This window comes from Coturnix japonica, chromosome 1 (assembly GCF_001577835.2).
Source record: "Coturnix japonica isolate 7356 chromosome 1, Coturnix japonica 2.1, whole genome shotgun sequence".
Lineage (NCBI taxonomy): Eukaryota > Metazoa > Chordata > Aves > Galliformes > Phasianidae > Coturnix > Coturnix japonica.
In genome coordinates, this window is record NC_029516.1 from 129,657,054 (window position 1) to 129,680,278 (window position 23,225).

General features: G+C 38.3%; 1 protein-coding gene across 3 annotated transcripts in view; it reads right to left on the reverse strand.

Annotated features, from left to right (window-relative positions):
- Positions 1–23,225, reverse strand: part of PCCA (propionyl-CoA carboxylase subunit alpha) — a 251,157-nt gene that overhangs the window by 96,974 nt on the left and 130,958 nt on the right. For all 3 annotated transcript variants that reach the window (XM_015851501.1, XM_032442017.1, XM_032442016.1), the window contains exon 18: positions 18,290–18,392. In XM_015851501.1, coding sequence (XP_015706987.1) covers positions 18,290–18,392 — 103 coding nt within the window. The remainder of the gene's footprint in view (positions 1–18,289; positions 18,393–23,225) is intronic.

The window sequence follows — 23,225 nt, forward strand, 5'->3', positions numbered from 1 at the left end:
CTGTGTAGATTCCCAGATCTTATCAGTTTTGTTGTAACAACTCGTGTCCAAAGTAGGCTGCAATCTTTTCTGGTAGTCACACAGTAGCATCAGCCATCTCCTCTGTAGCCTAAACTAGAGGGTATGAAGGTGGAGTTTAACACCATTAGAACAAAGGCACATTATCTTGGCAGAGTTTTTCTTCCACACTGACTTCTACACATGTTCAGATTCTCCATCAGAAATACACAGACAAGTAAGCACATCCCATTTGTATCTTCTTTTGAGCTATAGCACTCATCTGCCATAGAGTGTTTCAGTGCAGTCCTCAGAGTCTTAAAACTTGGAAACACGGGGGCCCAGTGAACCACATCTCCCCCAAAGGAAGTGCTCGGCAGGCCTGGAATCAATAGGGAAAAGCACCTGAGCCCTCCAGAGGCACAGATGAAGCTTTCTGCCTAAGCCAAGGATAATATACTGACTTGCTAAGGATTTACACAATTCCTTTAAGAAGGTTGGGTATTTTCAACATCTAAAATACAGGCAAATAGAAACTTCTAAAAACTGTGCTTTGCAATGTGCCTGAAATGGGTAAAATTGAAACATGTAATGCATTAGCTAGACTAATAGATGTATTCACCATTAGTTACTCTGGATCCAAGCCGAGCCTTATATCACCTTCCACCAAACATCCTTGATCACCTCTAACCAACGCTCCTCACAAAGTTCATAATAATGAAAATAGCCTGTTCCCATGCTGATGATGCCAAGCATTATACTTTTCATTCAATATACAGAGATAAAAGTCAAAACAACAAACCTGAGGAAACTTCTATGGCTTATTGGGTGCAATGACATTTCTCAAACTTCATGTCACCAAAACATTTACACTGGCTGATAGGAAACATTACAGACACTAGAGTTCCTGAAGAAGAGGAACTGAGGAGTTTCCTGAACAGGTAGCAGGCAGAGAGATGTTTTCCTTGCACTTCCTGGCATAAGAGCAACAGTAAGGAGGAATGTAGTGGACTATGGAAGAACCTAGCTAAATTCTGCATAATATTCTATTATAATAACCTACAGTGCTCTATAGAAGCTTCATATTTCTTGTGTAAGAAATAAGCCTCATCTCAAACACAGCTTAGTAGGATCTGCTTCATTGATGGCATGAGATTCCTTATAACCCTGCTGGCATGGCCTTGCTTCATATTGCATTTGACTGGAAGTGACCTCATGAATCTGGCCGCTGGCCATCAAAGGAAAGACAGTCTTGTTCTCCAGCAGGGATTATTTTTGTTCAGTCCTGTCTTGCTGAGCTTTGTCAAGTGTATCTCCAAACAGGATGCATGCCTCTTGAAAGGCATGGCTATGATCATTGCTTTGACGGGGTTTCAAACTGCCCCACAGGCATATAATTCCTCTCTGCAACACCGGTGGTCAAGAGGGCAAGGTCCAGAGATGTATCTAATAGCAAAGTACACTGCAAGTTTTATGTCCCTCTTGGAATTGCTGGATTCTCTTGCCCAGGGCCATTTTTTTTTTTAGCTTTGCTAAACAAACGCCTGGGGCTATGTAACTAATCTACAACCGTATTGACTAAAATGGGTATGTACACTATCTCATAAGAATTCTGCTTTTTCTTCAATAAAATAAATTCTTTAAAAAAAAAAAAAAAAAGAAAGAAAGAAAAGAAAAATCAGTATTTCAATAAGATTGAAAGGTTTATTGGGTTTGGTTTGCTGTTGTTGTTTATATATGGAGATATTCAAGATCCATTTGGATGCCTACGTTTGTGATCTACCATAGGGTAACTGCTACAAAGTTTAAAAGCAAAGGTCAAAGTCAATCCAAGTGTCTTGAATATCAACAGGTAGAAAGCTGATCAAGCCTGTGAACTACTTTAGAAATGCTGAAGTTTCTATCAGATTAAGAAAGGGAGAGGGAGTGTTCTGTTTGTGTATTTTTATAGCATATGAGATGCCCGAGTGCAGGAGAAAGCCCCCCAGATAGGACTTCTGAATATATTTTCCACTAGTTGATTCAAATGTAATGAATTTCTGGCTGTTTTTGAAGATTTAAAACTTTAAAAATTCTACATCCTGGGCTGAAATCTGAGCTATTCTATTTACATTTTAAAAACATACCAGAAGACAGAATAATATAATTTTTATCATTACAAAAGAAGTAAAATTTGTAGGTGTTTTCACTGCAATCTCAGATTCAGAATCACAAAGTTCAACATCCCCTTTCTTCTCTCAGTCCCAGCACATGAAACATCAAAGAAATGGTGTGTGGAGATGACTGGCTGCAGGAAGAAACACAAGTTCAGCAGCAAGCTGAGTGCTTGGTGAACAGGAAGCAGGGCCACAGAGAGGCTATTTTCCCTTGCCAGTTTTACACACAAGAAGAGGGAGAGAGCAAAGGGAGCTCACTGAGGCAGCACAGACAGGATGAGAAGGGCATAATGAACTCTTTCCATACAGTCTTCTCTGACCTGCCTTCCAAGGGGAAGTAACACCAGCAGCAGAGGCATGTGCTATAAGGAACGTGGATAGCCCGGCCTAAGTCAGAAAGGTTCTACTCCAACCACGTAAGTTATACAAATATGTAAATGGTGTGAGAAGAAAAACAGCTCCTTTTCCCTGCTTAGTTATTTCTTTTCAATCCTTGTCACTCATTACTCAACTGCAGATGATGTCATGGTCTCCTAAGGTATTTCATACACAGCATACTGCATTATGTTCCTTTTACCCCCAGATGCCCTGACAGAAAAATGAGAGATCCTTCATAATAACGCAGCCATTACCACTCCTGCTTTGCAAATTTTCAGTGAGGGAAGCAGAAAACTACTAAAAATCTTAGCTTGACACACACTCACTGCGCTCATGAAAAACAGACACAAGTTAAACTATTATCAGTTCTAGGCAAAAAGATAAATAACGAAAGGAAACAGACGTTGACAAAGGCAAGGCAAGTAATAACTCTGCCCCAGTTTGTCCATTTTCATTGTCATCATCCAATCGCATAGAAGGAACTCAATAAAACTACAATTTTCTGCAGTTTGTGGCAAATAAACTCCTCTCTCCTGATTACTGTTGATGATGTAATGAGCTATGATAAATGTCACCAGCTCCTAAAAAGGGTCAGAAAATTGCCTATGGATTTTTTTTATTATTATTATTTTTTTAACTTGCAATTCAAAATGTGAGTTCTAACACTGGGGAAAACTTAATACATTTTTTTTTTACTCCTGATATTTTTGCTGCATAGAACTTTCAGGTAAAGGCAGAGAAATCCCAAACTATCACAACAAACTCTCCAGTTATGAAAGATTATAAGCGTTTGAAGACCACATTATGTGGCATTCTGTAAAGCTGCTTTTCAATCGTGCAATTACCTATTCAGCAGTTAAATAAAAGTGAAATATTGACTTAAAACAATGTTAATGGTCAAAGAATCATTAAGAAATCCTTCATCATAACTTTCACAGCAGGTGGCCTGTAAAATGATCAAGAATAATGTGCTGGATTCTGTAGCCACCAAGGTCAGTTTCTGCATACAAATCTTTGCAGGAGGAGAAAAAAAGACCTTCAGAAAGTGGGCCATTCATCTGAACCAAGTTCAGAGAATTTCCAGCACTGTGAAAAGATATGTTATGCAAGCACATAGATGTATTCAGTGGGGGTAGACTGAACCAGCTACATGGAGACTACAAAGGAGCCCTCCCATGGCTCATGAATAAGTCGAGGAAATGATCAGAAAAAAATGGAGAGATGTTTAGACAGATGGCCCACTTAAAATGCCTGGGACAGGGCATAAGCAATTTTAATGAAACTTTAGATCTACCATATAAATTGTTTCTTATTTTCTCCGTACTCCCCCCCCCCCCCCCCCCAAAAAAAAAAAACTTGAGAAAAGCAAATAGAAATTTAACAGCTCAAACAGGGGTATGTCTTGTGATATAAAACAAGAAAAAAAGGAAGTAAATCGTATACTTTTGAGCATTATTGGTTTAATAAGTTCTCATACAAAGAAATATCCTTCACAGAACCTTCAACTATCTGATGAATATAAAAGCAGGGAATGGATAGATTAAAAGAATTCTAAACAGAAGTGTACTGCCAAACAAAACAAAAATCTAAGCTTTACTATCTGAGTACTTTCAACACTTTCCAACATAAAAGTTCATCGCTGCACAGAGAAGATAAAAGCAGCACTTTCACAGGATTATTTTAAGAACTAAAAATTATGTGAAAGGAACCTAAGAATCTGGGAATACTTTATTCAGCAATTTGAAATATTTTCTATATATATATTCTCACACACTTCTGCATATATTCAGATGGATTCATCTGTACATAAAAATGGGTTTCCCTTCCTTCTCCTTTATGTATGCATTATGTATACATATACTCCTTTCACCAAGAGTATGAAAATATACCATCATTAGAGTAAATTATAGTTCTGCGTGTGTCATACAAAATAATAACCTCTACTAGCCAGTGTGCCAGCTATCAGACAAAGGCTGAATTATCCAATAGTTATGTCAAAATGGTTATGTCAGAATGGCTTTATATTGCATTTTCTTGCACACTGAGTTTAGATCAATAACAAAAATGCAAATTTATAGATATGTGCTACGTCTGAACACAGACCACTGGAAAAAATGAAATTATGTGGGAGGTAAACTACAAAACAGAAAGCATTGCTTCAAAAGAACATTATGGAGTGAAATGTACTTTTATTCAAAGCAATATACATCTGGATACTTCTTTTAACAGAAGGCTTCTGGGGGATTGACATAAAGGCCTGCAATGCAGCACCCATGGAAAGCTTCAGTGCCTTCATCAGCAAATCCCAGATCAAGGCAAAGTAACAAAATATTTATATCTAGATTCTGTAACTCAAGTTGAATGTAGCTACCCGGATTTAAGTGTATAGCTCAAGCACTTCTGTCAACTAACTCTGCAGGCAACCTGAGGTCACCCTGGTTCACCTTCTTCCTTTTTTAACATTTCTAATGGGTCCTGCTTGCCTGCTCTACATCTAGCTTCTTGATAGCCAAGCACGTGTCGAGGAACTTGAGGATCCTCTGCCAAAGCTGACTCCACAGTCTTAAGGAGAAGGTGTGCTCCAGGCACACAGGCTAATAGCAACAATTCTAAGCCTCTTAAAAAAAATTTTATTGCCCTTTGCATTAAATCTATCAGGAAAAGGAAACAGGATTTGTGCCATTGCCAACTTTGCTGTAACAAATTCGTGCTTGCAGCAAATGCACCCGGAGAATGAAAGATCTTTGCTACGCATCTGCTTCAGGCTACAAGGATCCAAATTTACCTCTCAACTTCCACAGGAAAGAAGCCAGTGTCCAACCAACTCTGGAGGAAATCATCACCTCGCCCTGCTTCTGCTAGCAAGGAATGAGTCATCATTTAGGTTGGAAAAGACCTTCTGGATCAAGTCCAACCATCAACTCAGCTTAACAAGCCCCATAATTATACCTTGTCCCTTAGTGCCACATCCATACATCTCTTAAACACCTCCAGGAACACAAGAGAGGGACATCTGCTTTCCAAAGGGAAGTAACACAAGCAATAGGATTTGCATGTACTAAGAAAAAGGTGGATGGCCTGTCTCAAAGTCAGAGAGCTATTACACAGATCACATGTTCACAAGTACAGAGAAAAGACATTTGTTTTACATGCAATTTACAAATCTGTGCTTCTGATATATGTATACTTTTTTCTAGCCATCTTTCCTACGTCAGAAGAACTATTTACCAAGAACAACTTGGAAGCAGGTGTTTTTAATCAGGTCAGTCAACAATACTGAATTCTGCTGAAAACCGCTACAGAGAAAAAGAATAATAATCCGCTTGTCGCTAAGGAAAAGTTTTGGGCAATTTCTCTTACATTAAAGTATGTAATTTCACAACTGTGTTTCTACCAATGACTGCTGCACCTTTCATTCTTCATAAAAGTTCAGGCAAAACTTGATATTTAGATTCAAGCCCACTGAAAGAGTTATGCTAAGAAGCGCTTAGCCCCTGCCAGCTCCCCTCAGTTGAAAGCACTGAGGATACCACACAGCGCGGCTGTGAAAAAACATTCTGCCAGTTGGGAGTACAAAATATTTATTTTAGAATCAAATTTAAAACTTCTGTTTTGAAAAAATAAAAATAAAATAAAAAATCTTGTCCTGACATTTCAGCGCTGTCTCTATTACGTTAAAATATCTTCTTCCACTACAAGTAATTTACAAAGTTAATCCCAAAAATGCACATCAACTCATCTTTCAGCTCAAGAGATGCACCATGACAGCCAGGAACAACTGGCAGAAATGCAGTATTTCTTTAAGGAATAAACAGTGTAAGACCAAACACAGTGAAACCTGCTCAATTTACTTTATTAAGACTGTGAGTGAGAGGTGACTACTACAATCAAAAGAGAATACATCAGAATAAGGCCGTATCTAAAGAAATCTGGGAACACTGTTGAGGTTAAAAACATCAGCCTTCCAAAAGGCACAGAGAATACTTGTCTGCAAGCTGATGAGAAATTATAAACTTGGTGATGCTCACATATCACAGAGCTGACCACCTCCTGCAAACTTGGTTGCAACACAGACAAAAGAGTTCATTTAATAGCTTAACCATTTTATGTCACAGATCACTTCTGTAATACTGCTGCACTGATCATATTTGCTCTGTTGTGATTTCTTCTCTGTGAGACTTAATCCAGGAAATATGTGGGGGTACACATTCAAGATGGTACAAGATTCCAGAAAAGAACGGCCAGATTTTCCCTTACTGGCTATTCTGTATGCCATAATGTAAGAACCAGAAGCTGACTAAGAACTGTAATCATTTTCCAAAAGATGCACCTTTAGTGCATATGCATGAACTGGTGCTGGACGACAGGCAAACATGAACTATGCATCTGTCAATTCACAGATAAATCTGATCAGAGCATTTGGATAGAGGTACCCATGCTATTTTCTGGCAGGCAATGCGACAGCCACATCCTCTCCTTGGCACATAAAAAAACATGATGTGCTTCAGAGATTCTAAAGCTTTGTTCTCTATCTCTTCTGCACTCAATTCCTCTTGAATGAAATTAATGCCACTAATTCTGTTAGATTAGAAAGAATAAACAGAATATGAAAAACCCTAAGAGTTCATTAAAAATTAAATTATATTACAAGGATAACACAAAGCATCCATATTTCAGTAAGTATTAATTCTTAACATCTAGACAATTACGGCACATTACAGAGCTCCAATGACTCACATTAGCATCAATACATCATCTACTGCACCTTCAGTTTGCCATTTCAGTTCACACCACTGGGCTTTGGACAGCTGATATTAACCATATCTTACCTTTAATACCATTGAAGAGAGGAGCACACCTCTCCTCAGTAAGTTAGTCCTCAGGTAGACTGAACTACTCATCTATTTTTATTACACTACTTAGACACCATGAATCTGTGCCACAAAAACCCAGGCTCTAATTATTTTAAATTATATGCATTCAAAAGATAAATCTCTATTGCACTCTATATATTATCAGCCTTTTCATAGGAAGCCTGCCATTGTTCACATTATGGCCTCAAAGTAAGACAAAAGCCAACAATAAAAATGATGTATAGATTTCCAACTCAGCTAAAATTATATGCAACAGATGTGAATGAAAGAATTTTAGGAGAAATTATTAGTTAAATTAGGGTATTTTTAGCTTAGGGCAAATATAAGATACAGGAAGAAAATACAGAAGTATTTGTAACAGCAGCTCAGTATCATCAAATCAAACTGCTAAATATTCCACTGATTACAGTCAAAGTGGAGAAGTCAGCCTGTGGGAAGGACCCAAAGAGTGGCAGTAACACAACTGCACATAATGACTGATACAAAGTGGATTTTGCATTTCAATCCCCCTCAGTTTATTTTGGGGGAATTACATTCATGGAATATGAAACAAGTAATAGTGAGAGGGCCAAATATCCATCTATCTAAGTATTCAGTGATCTTCAAGTTACTGTGATTTGTCCAAGGATTTGTGGCACTGGGTTGTGGGGGAAATGAAGGATTTAGAAAAGAAGTGCTGCCACTACTTCAAGGCAATGAACATAGAAAAGCTGTTGGTTTATGGCATCTCCCTCTCTGAAGAACAGTAAAGGCTGGGTGCAGCCAGATGTAGATCTGGCTTTGAATTTCCATGTCTGGTAGAAGACTGTGCAACAGGGCCTGGAAAAAATCACTACTGTTTGGTCAAGGTGCATCACACCATCACCCATAGCAGAGTGAGGAGCCTCAGAAACACGTACCACAACACTGGGTTAAAACAAAAGGTTGAAGCCTAGGAAAGATAAAATTCAACACATATCCCAGATTTTTAATTTTTTATTTCGTTTTGTTTTTTAATTTGGGATTCGGTGGACAATTAGTTTGCATTATTGCAATATAAGCGTTTCAAGACTAATTTTACTAAGCACCAGCGACAGACAGGATAAAGGCTTGTCATCTCCTTTCTTAGTCAATAGGTAAACATCCCTGGTTTCAAAAGAACCAAGTTCTGCGCTGCTCTTTCCTGCCCTGTCTTTCTCACACTACAGGCTTTGAAGATGCATGTTAAAGGGAAGCCACAGCCAAAACAAACTCCAAGCATGACATCCAATTACACAAAAGTAAACCACTGTAGACTGGTCTGTAATATATATTAAAGAATCACCCATAATCACAAAAGGAAAAGTCATTTGGACAGCCTCAACACAGATCCAGAGAAAAACTTTTAGGCACCTGAGTACTTCATAGGCATCAAAGGATATCAGGATGCATTTCTTTTAAGACACCATCTAAGTATGTCATCTGAAATACTCTGACATGCCCAAGTAGCTTTTCTTGTAAGTGAGTCACTACACTATCAGGTTATGAAAAGAGCAAAAAGAGTTACTTGGCTCTCTCAAAGTTAGAAAGAAAGAAGCCTCAGCTCAATCTTACACATTTGCACTTTTAATTTTATCCTTAAGACAGAATCAAGCATAACTGCGTTGAAGGTCAGCTTCTATACAGGCATATCAAATTTCAAGCCAGCAGCTCTTTTATTTAGAATATGTTAGATAAAAAGGTAATATGCTCTCTGTAAGAGCTCCCTTGAGGTTAGAAGCACCAATAAATTAACTGTTACCATATGTTTGGCTCCTTTTGGCAAAATTCAGCAGCAAAACACTGCCAAACCACTTTTGGCAGGTAATGATATTTGGTAGCTTATAGTTCAACTTGGGGGAAAAAAAAGAAAGTGGACAGAAAACTTAGAAATTTATAGAAGGAACTGCATTGCTGTACGCTGTTGAAGACTCTAACAAAGTCAACTTTATGGGTCTGGTAAGCAGCTTTCTCCTCAAAAAAGTACTAGATCAAATGTAAACTCAGCCTAGCTAATACAGTACTGCAAATATTTTGCTTTATAAAAAAGAGTATCAGTGTGTGTGAATTATTTTGCAAGTATGAAGCTTTGTAAAATTAGTGTTATGAAGTGTTAAAATGAATACTGTTTTCATTGCAACTGGCTTATTTCATTGTAAATGAGCAGAGTTTGGCATTCTTTACAATACTGTGAATTCTTACATTTCACTAGTTAAAATTAAAAAGAAGTTTTTTCCATCTTCTCTGTCTACATAATTGAGAATAGAACATGGCAGATAAAAACCTTTTTTGCTCTACATCTCTACTTATAATTACAGATGTAAGATATAAAATTCTGGGAATTTTAATGATAACTATTACAGACTAGTTTTAATTTCCAGTCAAATAGGTGGAGGCGAACCTAGCTGGTCCAATTTTTCCACTAAGACAAGCTGAACTTGCTCAGCAAGGTCACGGATGACATCAATGTTTTTTCAGGTATGAAAAAGTCTATTCCATTTTATTTTTGTAATCGTCTGCAGTAAAGTACTCCAAATGCATCATTACTATTATTCTCATTTCCAAAAAAATAGATGTAGCCTGTTGCTCATGCCAGAAACGTGACTTTTGTATTTCAATTGCATCATCCTAAAAAATTTAATTTTTATGCAGTAAAGTACTTGCTATTCAGTTTGCAGTCCTATACACATATCTGGTAAGCAGTTTCAAGCGGGCTGACATATATAGGCCAGATATTTCACTTCTTAAAGTCATGTTATTGCATGCTTAATCCTATATTTGCATTAATTTGATTACAAGCGCTTACAGGTAAGAGTAATCCTAAAGCACGGGAGTAAAGATCATGCTCTAAGCTTCTGAAAGGTTTTTACAGAAGAAAAACATTTTTGCTATTCTACAGATGCTTGTCTCATTCATCTCTGAGAGATTTTACTAATAATCTCCTCATTACTGCATTCGCCTTCTGCTTTTTCATTTATTTAATTATTTTATTTTAAATAAGGCAATTTCTGCAAAGACTTGACACTGAAATCAGAGTCTTCACTACCCTGCAAAATATATCCACAGTTCAAAGTATTTAAGAGGGTTAAACAAAATGCAAACATTTAATGCAACATTAAGCATGTGAAATAAAAACTTGATTGCCTAAAGAAAGCATGCTATGCTGTTACCCTGGTGACAGGTTAAAAAAGGATTGTGAGCTGAATGGCTGTATGATATGAAATTAAAATGTTTCACATTGAACAATCCAAAATGAATTGGGAAAGGTTAGAGCAGAGGAGAGAGAAATCAATTCTCCAATGGCAATGGTGAATGGAAGTGAAGTCTGAATAGGATTTGCCAGTGGGGTGCAACAGCTGCCAAATATCCTGCAGCCAAAGAATTACAATAATACTGATGAAGTGTGCAAGAGCTTTTGGAATCATTGCAGGGAACAGAGAAATACTCCTACAATAATGAGGCCATTCTGCGTCCCATCCCACTTTTGCAGCTGAATCAAAGGAAAAAGAAACGGTTGAAAATTGTAATACTCAATAACAAAGGTATAAATGAATTATCTATCCCTTCAATCAATATCTTATATTTAACTATAGCCTTTGTGAATCATAAATGAAGCAAGCATGCTGAAGAATAGATAAATCAAGGCACATACATGTAAAAGTATGCAGACAATATTGAATAAGATACTTTTTCTTCCCGTATTATTTTGTTGATAACATTTCTACTGCAACAGTACTGAGAATAAGCTATGCAGTACACTAACAAACAGCAGGACACAGCCAACACTCCGAGGAACTTAACATGGTATGGTCCTGATGTTTGGGCTTATCCTTTTTATGTTAATAGTCCTAGGAAACAAACATAAACAGAGCTTCCAATATGAATGTATCTACACATGCATTTACTGAGCTTAACATGCATTTCCTAAGTTTAGAATCAACCAAAGTGAAGAAAACCACAGCCCTAAGATAAAAGCATCCAACACGATTTTACTTCTGCCCTTGGAAATTCCAAATAAAACACACAGATGGAGAGAAAAAAACAAAACAATGCTGAAAGTAGATGTCAAATGACCGGGGAACATGGGGTTATTAGCATGCAACTTAGTTCTACAGCTTCATGTGTACGCTTTTTACACACAGACAAATATTGAGGAACGAGTTTAGGAGGTGTAAGCCTACATGAAAGGAAAGAATTGTTGTGCTTATAAAAAGGATCAAAGTAAAGGAAAGAGAGAGAGGTCTTATGGCAAACAGGGGATCTTGGAAAGAAGAAGTCATCAGCAAAGCATGGATGAGAAAAGGGCCTGATTCACAATTAAAAAGGACTAGGAATACAGCAGTGCAACTGAAAACATTCACACGCATAGGCCATGTACATTCAGGTTTCAACGTTACATGAATGGTAGCCATGGAAGCCATGACACTCCTCCAACAGCTGCTGCTTTCCCAACAGACATGATGAAAATAAAAGACAATAAACACGGGGACTTAGCCAAGTCCATTTATTTTGGTGAGCAGCCTTCCCACCAGCAGCCACCTCAGCAAGCTGCACACCTGCTGCTCTGGGGTCTTCCCAAAAGATGTTCAGTGAGGTCCAAGCTTTGCAACGATTACCTTCATAATGATTTCATAATGATTATCCAATCTTAAAATTGAACAAGCATGAATTCCTGAGTGACCAGAACACCGTTTTCCCTCCAGCTACAATAGGGATAATATGTTATGAAAAGCTCCTATAACAGGCTGTTCTGTTTCTGGAATATACGTGGTCATGAATCACACAGGACGGTGGCTCTGCTTTCAAACTAGTATATAAATACCTTATGTTACTTACGCTATCAACTCTGATACCGTTAATAGAATCCAAAGAAAAGATGATACGTACTTTCTGCAGAAATGGTCATAAATGTCCCATTTACGCTGAATTCCATTCCAACTTTTATATTTTACACAAAAGTTCATTTCCACTGGCTAAAAACACCTGTTCCACGTATTTCCATCTACTTGTTTGTCTATAGCACACGTAATCCTCTTTCTGTAATATTCAAATGAACAATGTAGAAGGGCAAATAATACCAGATTTTAAAGACAGACAGAATTCTATATAGGGCAGCTGGTTTAGCAGTGATTAAGCAAGATTATAAACATAATATATATATTACATTATTATCAAGAGGTCAAAAGAACAACATTTAGTAACACTCAAGAGATGAGAAGGATGCCACAACCTGAAGATCCCCTTATAAACAAGGATTACACACACAGAACAGATTCTTAGTACCTCGCTAGTCTACAAAGAACGAAAATATAAAGGTGAAATGATGGTCTGAAGTGTAATAGTTACATAAGTATACTGAGAGCTTTAAAAGGCACAGTAGAAAATCATGAAAAGAATGCTTGACTTCTTGACCAGGGGACCAGAAAAATGAGGATAAAATAGTGCTATTTTCATGAGCTAAGGATGACTGCATAACTCCAAAGCAAGGGAATAAAGTAAAGCCACAAGTGGGCTGGGCTTAGTCATCCTTACTAAATGAAAACAAAGCATTTTAGCTTTATATCACACCAGAGGGTATTTGTAGGGTAATGCATAGTATAAATATTTAGCTGTACTTGCAATAACTTTTCGTGTTATTACTGTGGTTTGAGGGGGAAGGGGAGGGATCACAATTCACGAATGCCTATGACTGTATGGCAAGTCAAAAGTCTTTCTTTCCAAATGGCCAGTTTGGATGACTCCAGTAAATTTTCCTGACATCATCTTCCTTCTTTTTAAAATTAATGTAATACAACCTTATTTTGTGCTGCTCCAGCAGTGCAAGAGAGCCAGATAGCTCTCCTATTGGGCAGCTGACCATTCTTCCATATGGGGAAACCCCGGGACGGCAAAGAGCTGGCTCCATCCCAGGCACCAGCAGGATAATAGGTGTAGTCTATGTGAAAGCAAGCATAAGAGGTACCAGACCACTGCTCTGTTAACAGCTCACTAGCTACCCTGGTCATACAATGGCAAAGCGAAGTAGGTATCTGAGCCGTCATTACTATGTGCAGCTGAGAATAAACAATATGCCTGTACCAAATCAACCCAGACACAAACCTCCAGCAGTCTGTTCTTGCAGGTCACCAGTCATGTTACATCCAGTGCACTGAATTTGCAGGATCTTGGAACATAAAAACTCAACTCAGCTATTTCAAGAACCTCACAGGAGCTAACCAGTTGATGCCATTCCACAAAATGACAAATCATCATTTCCACATTAGAACAAAATTGTGATTGCATTTTGCTGCAATTCCTCACTCAGATTTATTTCTCGCCAAAGTATTATTCTATGCTTGGAAAATATCATCCATTTTAAGTCTCAAAATACTTTATAGATGTTCATAAATAAATATTTATATGACCTCAATAATGTAGTAAAGCAGTAGGGCCATTCTGTCTTAGTAAACCAAGGCCCATTCCAAATGTCCCACAGGAACAGTTAGGAGTTTAACTCAAGCTTTTCCAGTCCCGGTTTCCTATATTATGCAGTAGACCAAGAAAAACCTTTAGTTTTTTTTCTAGCAATATAAAACATTTTTCAGTGTGTTACCATCTTTTTGCATGTAGTATCAGGTAATACGGGCATGCAGGCTCACTGTTTTTTTCCAAGTCATAAATGATGAAAGAGTAAAACCCATAGAAAAATTAGGAAAATAGACTTGGCTGCCAATACAAGCAACACATAGGAAGTGCTGTAGGCAATTGGGTTTAGAATTATAAACACCACATTAGTAGACCCATGAGATAGCATGATGTAGCCACACCTGGAGAGTCACTCTCCTATTCCTCTCCCAACCCACTAACGAAAACAAGCCTGAAGCCAAAATGTGAAGATTCAACTGTACAACATCACTTTTTGTCTCAAAGGCTAACTACATCAAACAGACATAAAATAAGCTGGATTCACTTCAGCCAAAATATGTTTCCACTTGATATAAGATCTAGAAGACCTCAAGATTTTACTAGATACTGTAAATCTGTTCAGCAGCTGTGGGTGGCACCGGCTTCACAATAAACTGGACTACGGAACAAGTAGGGAAAGTTCTAGGTAAAATAACTGAAAGCGGAACAATGAAACGCTCATTAATCATTCATAGCTGTTTCCTGTAGGAAACTTGTGCCCCTATTATCTAGATACCACAGTGAAATATTCACATTAGTAGTAACTGGCTCATAAAATACCAAGCATTTTCATTAGCTCATTATCTTCCAAAAGCAAAACAAAACCAAATGCCCAACAACCAACTTCCCAAGAAAACTGGCTAAATAGCAACCTGTTACATAAAAAGACAAAGAAAATGTTCATTTTGGATAACAAAAGCAAGTGCTTGATATTTCTGTAACTATGAGCACACACAGGTCTCCAGCATTTGTTTTAAGATAGTGCTTGGCAAATAAATCCTACAGGACCACTGGTGAGGCCAAGGGCACAATGTACTACAGACAGTGGAAACCCACCTGTGGGTGCTCCACCCAAATTGTCATGCTGTTATCTCTGATAGAAGAACAGTGAACTGCTGTTTGCCCTGAGGCCTACATTAGCCTCAAAGCCACACAATGTACTCCTACAAAGAATCCTATTACAGAAGTCACATCTAATTGAAACCAGCAGAAGAAAGATGGGCCTTGGATCTTAATGAGGTAAAAGCTCACCAATCCTCAGAGTACACTCTAGCAAGAACCATGCAGCTCCTCCCTTGCTATACAATCTCGCTCTTTCAGCTCTTCCGGGGAGGTGGTGGAGTCACTGGCCCTGGAGGTGTTCAAGGATCGTTTGGACATTATGTTGAGGGACATGGTTTAGTGAGAACTATTGGTGATGGGTGGATGGTTGGACTGGATGATCTTGTAGGTCATTTCCAACCTTGGTGATTCTATGATGCTATGATTTGGCAGAATCAGAAGAGAAAGCAACTACACAGAAAATCATCACATACCTGGAGTAGGAGGAGGGAATAGGCAGAGACCAAGTAAAGGAGTAGGCTGGGATAATGATTCCTTAAACTGGCACAGGTCCATTTCATCTGACCACAGATGGCACAGTGGCCCTGCTAGTGAAAGGTGGAACTTCTCTGAAGACTTCCAAGAGTGATTCTTCCTATCTGTCTGACTAGAATAACAATCCTAAGCTGTGGCTGACTAAGTCAGGATGGAGAAAGGTACTCAAAAATACTCTCACAGGAGTGAGAAGAATGCATGCCATACATGTGGCTCCCAAAAAAAAGAAAGAAAAAAAATGGAAGGAAAACCCAGTGTGGGTTTAAAATTCACACAGATTCTAAACATCAAATTCTGCCACAGTGAACTGCATCCAAGATTACAGCTGACCTTTTTGATTCACCGCCAGTAAGACAGGTTCCTACTCTACACTTTTCAGATTGCAGACACACCAATAAAGATGCGCTTTCTGTGGCCACAGTCCTATTCCATGAAACGTACCCATGATATGGCACACCTCCAGATACAAGTCAAATGCAGCTTGGGTAAGTTCAGGACATGCCACGAGGGACTGATCCTTGACTGGGCTCCAGTACCCTGAATGCTCCACACTACTCAGTCCCCTCTAGAGGGAGTCCACCAGCTGCTCTGAGGAGAGGGGAGTACCGGCCAGACCCCTGCATAATCCTTTGAAATCACTCTGCTTTTGCTTCTTCCACAGAGCTGAAGGATTTGTGGGGAAAGGGGATCGCTACCATGTTTGTTTTTCTTCAGAAGCTACTCACAAGTAAGTCTTTTCACATTACTTTGTCCTTATTTGACCTCATATAGGCAGCTTTACTGACACTGCAATAAGTAGACCTCAAAACATATGTGGATTGTAATAATGACCTATTCACTAAGGAACACAGACAGCCACCACTCCAAGAAAATTCTAAGGCTCAGCTTCTGAAGGACTCATTCCAGATCTGCATATGCCTTAACAGACAGAAAAGATCATGCTGAGAAAGATGAGTTAAATACCTGTCATGGCAGAGAAAGTAACACTCCATGTACCAACAAGATTTCTTAGCTTCACCGTAGAGGATTTGAAAAAAGAAACAAATCTTAATCCAGTCTTACCAAGCAAAAATGTCATGTGGTCAGACTCTACCCTGCCCATGTTGGAGGAAAATATATGAGGGAGTTATGGTAGAAGGACACAAAAAACAAGCTACTTTTTCTTCAAAGCAGGAAAGTATTTGTTTTCTTGACAAGGCTGTGCCCGATTGCTCAATGCCATATTTTGTTTGCGCAGTTGGTATTTTGGCTTAAGGAGTTGTATATGTCTTTTCTATTAAGATACACAAACACCCTGTTCTGCATTAGAAGCATTAGAAATCAAGCATTAAAAGATTCTTCCAAAATGGGACTGCTTTTCTCTTGTTAGCAATTAGAACATTTTACACTAAGAGGAAAAAAAAAAAAAAAAATCAGATCAGGGAATGCAACAGCAGTTTGAGAATCACTGTTTAAGTCAAACATTCCCATCCTTCTTCAAAGTAAGAAGGAATCAGCTACTTCTCAACAGCAGTACCAGACTACTTATCTTCCTGTGCTAGCCAGTAAAAACTACAGTTAAAGCTCCTCCTCATTTTCCCTCATTCATCTTTTAGCTGGGAACAGTGTCCTCAGAGTGCCTGTTCTTCTCCTTATACCATCTGCTACGGACAACGTAACTTGTGGAATGAAATAATGAAAAAAATAAATAAAACCACTTAACTTGCCCCTATAGGTGAGAAAGGCAAACAATCACCCAGCCCTACATATGCTACGTATTACAAAGCTGTTATGCTTGCTCTAAGTGTCTCTTTTTTTTCTTTTTTCTTTTTTTTTTTAAACACATATGGTACTATTTATCTATGTGGGTACAAATAAAAATAAAGACTTCTTGAAACCACGTCTGATTTATTCCTGACCACTGTAAAATCAGTAATAGAATACACTGTCAAACCACTGGCATGGAATGTGAATAATGTCTATGCCGCATTCTGACTTCTGTCTCTCTCACACAGACATACACAGACATGCAGACACATTAAAGCGTTTAACTTTTGAAACAGACTCATGATGAAGTTTAGCTTTTCTGTATGCAGCAGTTGGAAACACCGACTACCCAGATCCACAAATTACATCTCAAGGCACTGACAAAGGCTTCAGCTTACAATGATACGCCAGAGGACAACAAAAGCCAAAAGCATCACAGAGGAAAAAAAGCACACTGTTCCAAAGAAACAAAGTAGTGATTACTATTTTGACAGACACTATTGCAGTGTCTCACCAATTAACATTACCATGTATGTTACCCAGCAGCTGTTATCCAAAAGAATGAGGAAGCAGGGCAACAACAGATCCAAAATCCATACTTAATGCAAAGGTGCTGAGTATTCCAGAATTGGTAAGTCAGAACACATCATCAGAATTAGACCCAAAACTATCACTGTTCTTTATCGAGGTAGCAAATGACTCATGAATCCACAATATTTTAAAGCTCTGTAGCTGAACATTCACATTATCCCAAAATGCTTAGATCACTTCAAATGGACACAAGGGAAATTTGTGATGCTCAATTTGTGGTTAGTTACTAATGTAGCAACATTTTGCATTAATGAAACTCCTGATGTGCATTAATTACTGCACTGGCTTGTAACACATTTTTGTGCCTATTAGCATGCTAATACGTAGAATAAAAATAATCATGTATGACTTGTGTGAGCAGGGAAATGTAAGCCACAGCTCATTCGAATTTAGAAAAAAACAGACTACGTTAAGAAACCATGCAGTTTCTCACCAGCATTTCTCTCATGCATGAGAAGACGCCATTAACAAAACGCATTGGCACACCTGAGTTCCTGGAAACAACCTTACCTTGGAGTCCCCAGGAATCTCTGCGATCTCAGTTGTTCAGCCACATACAAAGAAGCTGCTGTTGCCAGTAGTTCTCTTCTTTCACAATCTGTCAACTGGTGCCCTAGTTTTCAAAAAAAATAAAATCAGTTAAAAGTTATTAGAAATCAAAGATCAGCACAAATATAAAAACAAAAAGTTACTCCTACTTAAAATGCTGCTCAGTCCTTACAGATTCAATCTGCATTTTTTCCCCCTAAATTAAGATGAGGCTCAGCATAGCAGATGCTCTGAGATTCAGAGTTTAAATTGTATGTTTTCATACAGATCAGCCCTACTGCTAACACCAGTAACTCTGTTGAAAACAATTTGACAACTGAAAGGGAAAGAAAAAAAATGGAACGATGCTGCAGCATCTTGTTTTTGTTACTGAAATGTCACTGGGTGACATATTGTGCCTCACGCTGGTAAGGAATCCATTTGTACATTAGAACTTACTCAAAATATACTGCATTCTTTCTCAGTACCTTACCTTACCAAGGCTACACAGCTTCCAAGCAAAAGGCATAATAACTCCAGAAATAAATGTAGATGAAACTACTTGTCCATCCTGCAACCTTTAGTGCCAATTGTGTCATTATTAGTTTGCAACCAATGAACTCAAAGTCATACCTGGCTCTTCATAAGCAAAAAAAAAAGTGCTCAAAGTAGCTTGTAATTTAAAGGGAGGCAAGCTAATAAAGTTTTGGACAAAAACTCCTGTCCAGATCTATGCTACAGACTGTGAAAGTTGTACAGAAATTCAGTAGTCCATTCAGCAGATTAAAAGACAGAGCATGGTGCCAGAATTCTGCCCTCTCTTGTGCAACACAGATTTGGTATGAGAAGCTGGCACGTTGGTGGATAAGACTGGTGTCACCGGGTAAGTAAAGCAATCCAAAGTGATGCGAGATGAAGTAAAAGAGCAAGTGAAGTAGCCAGTCCATAAGGCGGTGAAAGGAAGATAAAGCTGGTGTAAAAGGGAACGAGAAGTACAAAGATGAATTGTTATGGAGAATAAGCTCAAAGTACTCTTAGGAGAAAGATTTTGCACAGATGAAAGAATGGGTGTTTCAAAAGCTAGAGAAGATATTGCATTAAGTTAAAAAAAAAAATAAAATGAGGGTAAGGCTGGAAGATTTCATAGAAGCATAGAATGGTTTGGGTTGGAAGGGACCTTTAAGATCATCAGGCTGCTCACAGCCCCACCCAGCCTGGCCTTGAACGCCTCCAGGGTGGGGGCATTCACAGCCTCCTTGTGCAGCCTGTTCCAGTGTCTCACTATCCTCACAGTTCTTTCAGTTTAAAACCATTCCCCCTTGTCAGTGCATGCCCTTATAAAAAATCCCTTCCCAGATTTCCTGTAGGCCCTGTTCAGGAACTGGAAGGACCATCATTTAGCTAAACTCGATTACAGCAGAGCTCAGAGTGCTTTATGCAGCTGCTGTCTACCTCAGTAGACTTTCATGTGTCGATATCACAGCAAATGCTGCCATATACGGGCAATTATAGACTTCATATAAAAGAACAGCACCACCCAGATAAAGCTGTAGATGTTCCTGTTCATTGCAGAAAAGTTAGACTAGATGACCTTTAAGGGCCCCTTCCAACTAAGGCAATTCTATGGTGGTGAAACAGGCAGGGAAGAGGTTCAGAAGGCTCGGTCTCCCTAAGCAACTCTGCCCAATGTGGCACATTTGCTTCAAGTCATTCAGCACGCAGTTCTCATCTCCACCTGCATGCTCCCATCACCTCAGCACTACTGCAGATAATGTTGTCCCACACGCCCCAGTCCTTCTTATTAGTGAATGACAGTTTTTATCAGTAGCATAAGACCAACACAATCCTCTGGAAAACACAGAGACCTACTACAACAATCAGAACGGGCTACACAGTAAGAAGTGCAAGAACACAGTTTCAAAACAGGACATCTTCCACAGGGGACCCATCATTAGACTGGACACATTAAACAGCATCTTCACATATCCACAATTAGAGTTAATTTCATCAATGCAATGAAGCTAGAATGATGGAAGCACCCTCATTACTGTTCTAGCTGAGAGTACAAAGGAGCTGTCACTGGCCAAAAATTGTAAGTTTAGAAATAGAAAAGTCAGCAAATCTATTTGTTTTTAAATTTAGCCCATATTAGCATATTCTGGCTAAAGATTAATGCAACTTCCTTTGCTCAGTGTTTATTATTTTCTATCGGCCTTGAAATTGAAACTGTCTTCACTAACACAAACATGCAGAAATAAGAATTCTCAAAGTCTGAGGAACTGACTTGAGAAACAAACCTGATCTTTCTTTTAACAGTTACTAAAAGAATTAAAAAGTTACTAAAAGAATTAATCACAGAGAGAAAGACAAAAAACACCTTTGCTTTTTAGTTATCCTGCCGAACACTGCATGATCCCACCTGTCCCAACCAACGCTGCTAGTACCACTATCAACTCCTGCACAAGAATAAAGTAAAACTAGAAAAATCCCAATGCAAACATTTTATCTTATGACCTCTATCAATTACCTTTATTATGAAATCAATAACTGCTTTTGTATTTGCTGTGCTGCAAAAACTATCTTCTCCCCTCATCTTCGATAAAAATCAAACATCAAACATTAAAAGTTGATCATTTGAAACACGTTAACAACCTATCGAGAATTATACTCACCTCCTCATTATCACTGACGTTTTTTAAAAGTTTATACATTTTCTCTATTCATAACCATCTGCATTAGTTGCTGCACACATCTGGCACATAGAAAGCCAATCATTACTGTGGTGACCAGAGTGGGCAAGCTGCATTTATTTTCCTGAGTCTGGAAGATGATACATGCAGCAAGAACATACCAAAATTAGGTTTGGGACTTTGGCATTAAAGATATACTCTTACCACAGAATGTCCTTAGCATAACTTTGGCTGCATACCTCAGACGCTTCATTAAAAGCTGTTTCCTAAGGATGGTGATTCACCATTATAATACAAATCTGCTACTAATACTAGCCCAGTTTTCTAAACACCAGCCCCTCTCTCCTTCTCTTTGTCTCTTGCTCCATTGCTATGCTGAGAAGGATTTTAAACAGTTTTGAAGTTAAACTTCCTATTACATCACTACATTTGGAAACACATTAAATATTCCAGATAGTAATACCTTTGTTTCTCTTCAAGTATTATACTGTCTTACAAGCCACCCTCCAGGACTTCAACAGAATATCTTAAAGTATAAGTGACTATTCTCCACATATGTGGCTATTCTCCATAGCCTTTAAAATAAAAATAAAGACTTCCATGTTCGCTATGCAGAACATTGATCTGAAAAGTAACAGAGCTCCTTTTAAGGCATTTTTCTATGTGCTGCCTTGACAGAAAGTGAAATGAGTAAGAAGCAAAGGCTCCCCAGCTCCAAGATGGAAGTTATGTCACTCCTTACTGAATACTGCAGATCCCTGAGCTACATGGAGATTTTGCCTATATCATAAATACAGCATCTCCCAAGTCTCTCCTCTCAACCTAGGGTATACTCCTGCATTCTCAGTATCACTGAACTGAATTACATAATGTGAACGACACAAGATTAATGTCAGTAAAACTAAGTCACAATTAAAGGAGTGGAAGCACTGTTATTCATATTACTTGAAAGCAGACAATCCACATCTATTACTACTTAATAGCAGCATCCTGGATGAAGACATGGAAGAAGTATTTCTCTCTCATTTCCCTGATGTTATGATTGCTTAAATCAATATTATCCCAGTATCCCCCAAGCTGAGTCAAAAAGGTTCATGAAATTACTTTACATAACCAACATCAAATTAAATTACACGAAAGGTCATTTTTCCCACAGCAGTCTCATTTGCATTTTGTCCTAGAAATGTGTTTCCTACCATCAGTTACAGAAAAAAATGACAAAGCACAAACAAGCTCTGGTTGTGTGCCCAGGTCTGTTACTTAATAGTTGAAAAGTGACTGTCTTTCTGATTGGAAAGAATAAAAAAACAGAACAAAATGGTTAAATCAAAAAGTATAATGCATAATTCATATCCATGGCAATGCAGGCAATGCATGCATAATGTTTAGGTTCTGTTGTGGCTTGAGGTTTTCCCAATGGATTCTGAAGTTACAGATAACATGTATACCAAGTAGGCTGAAGCAGAAAACAAAAGTGGATGTTGTTAGAGGTTTTTGTTTCTTCTGAAGGCCAGATGAGCTTTGTTCCACCCAAAAATGGTCACAGAAAAATATGGACAATATAATTTGCATATGCAATCCCAAACTATTCTGAACATAGAAGCATGTCTCTCGGAGCCAGTGATAGTTTTTTGCATGAACACTACAGCATACATACAGAAAGGAAACCTCTATTATTTTGAAGTACAAAGGTATTACTGACAAATTAAGACAAGTTCTTGACTACATCTGGCACAGATGAGAAAGTCAACTAAGCTACCTGTTAAAATATGTGTTATATACCAATAGTATAATAAAATGGTAACAAGGACTTGGTTTTAATATGGAGAACATGAATAGAAATAAAAGCAACAATCCTCTCCCTTCTAACTGTAACACATTCACTGAAGCAGCGTTACTCCATCCAACTGAAAACAATTTAAATAATATCTGAAGTTTCAATTCACCTAACAAGTGCTTTTATGCAAAAAACAGAATCCTAGAATCACCAAGGCTGGAAGGAATCCTGGAAGGTCTCCAGCCAATGCAGAATCCACCTGTCACCCCACCAGACAATCTCAACATCAGCGCTAGACCAGGTTGTCCAGTTTTGTGAAGGCAAGTCTTGAAAAACTCTCCAAGGCTGGAAATTCCACACATTCTCTGGATAAGGCATCCCAATGCTTAATCAACCTTAATTAGAACAAATCCTTGTTGTCTTATATCCAAGAGGAACCCTCCCATATTTT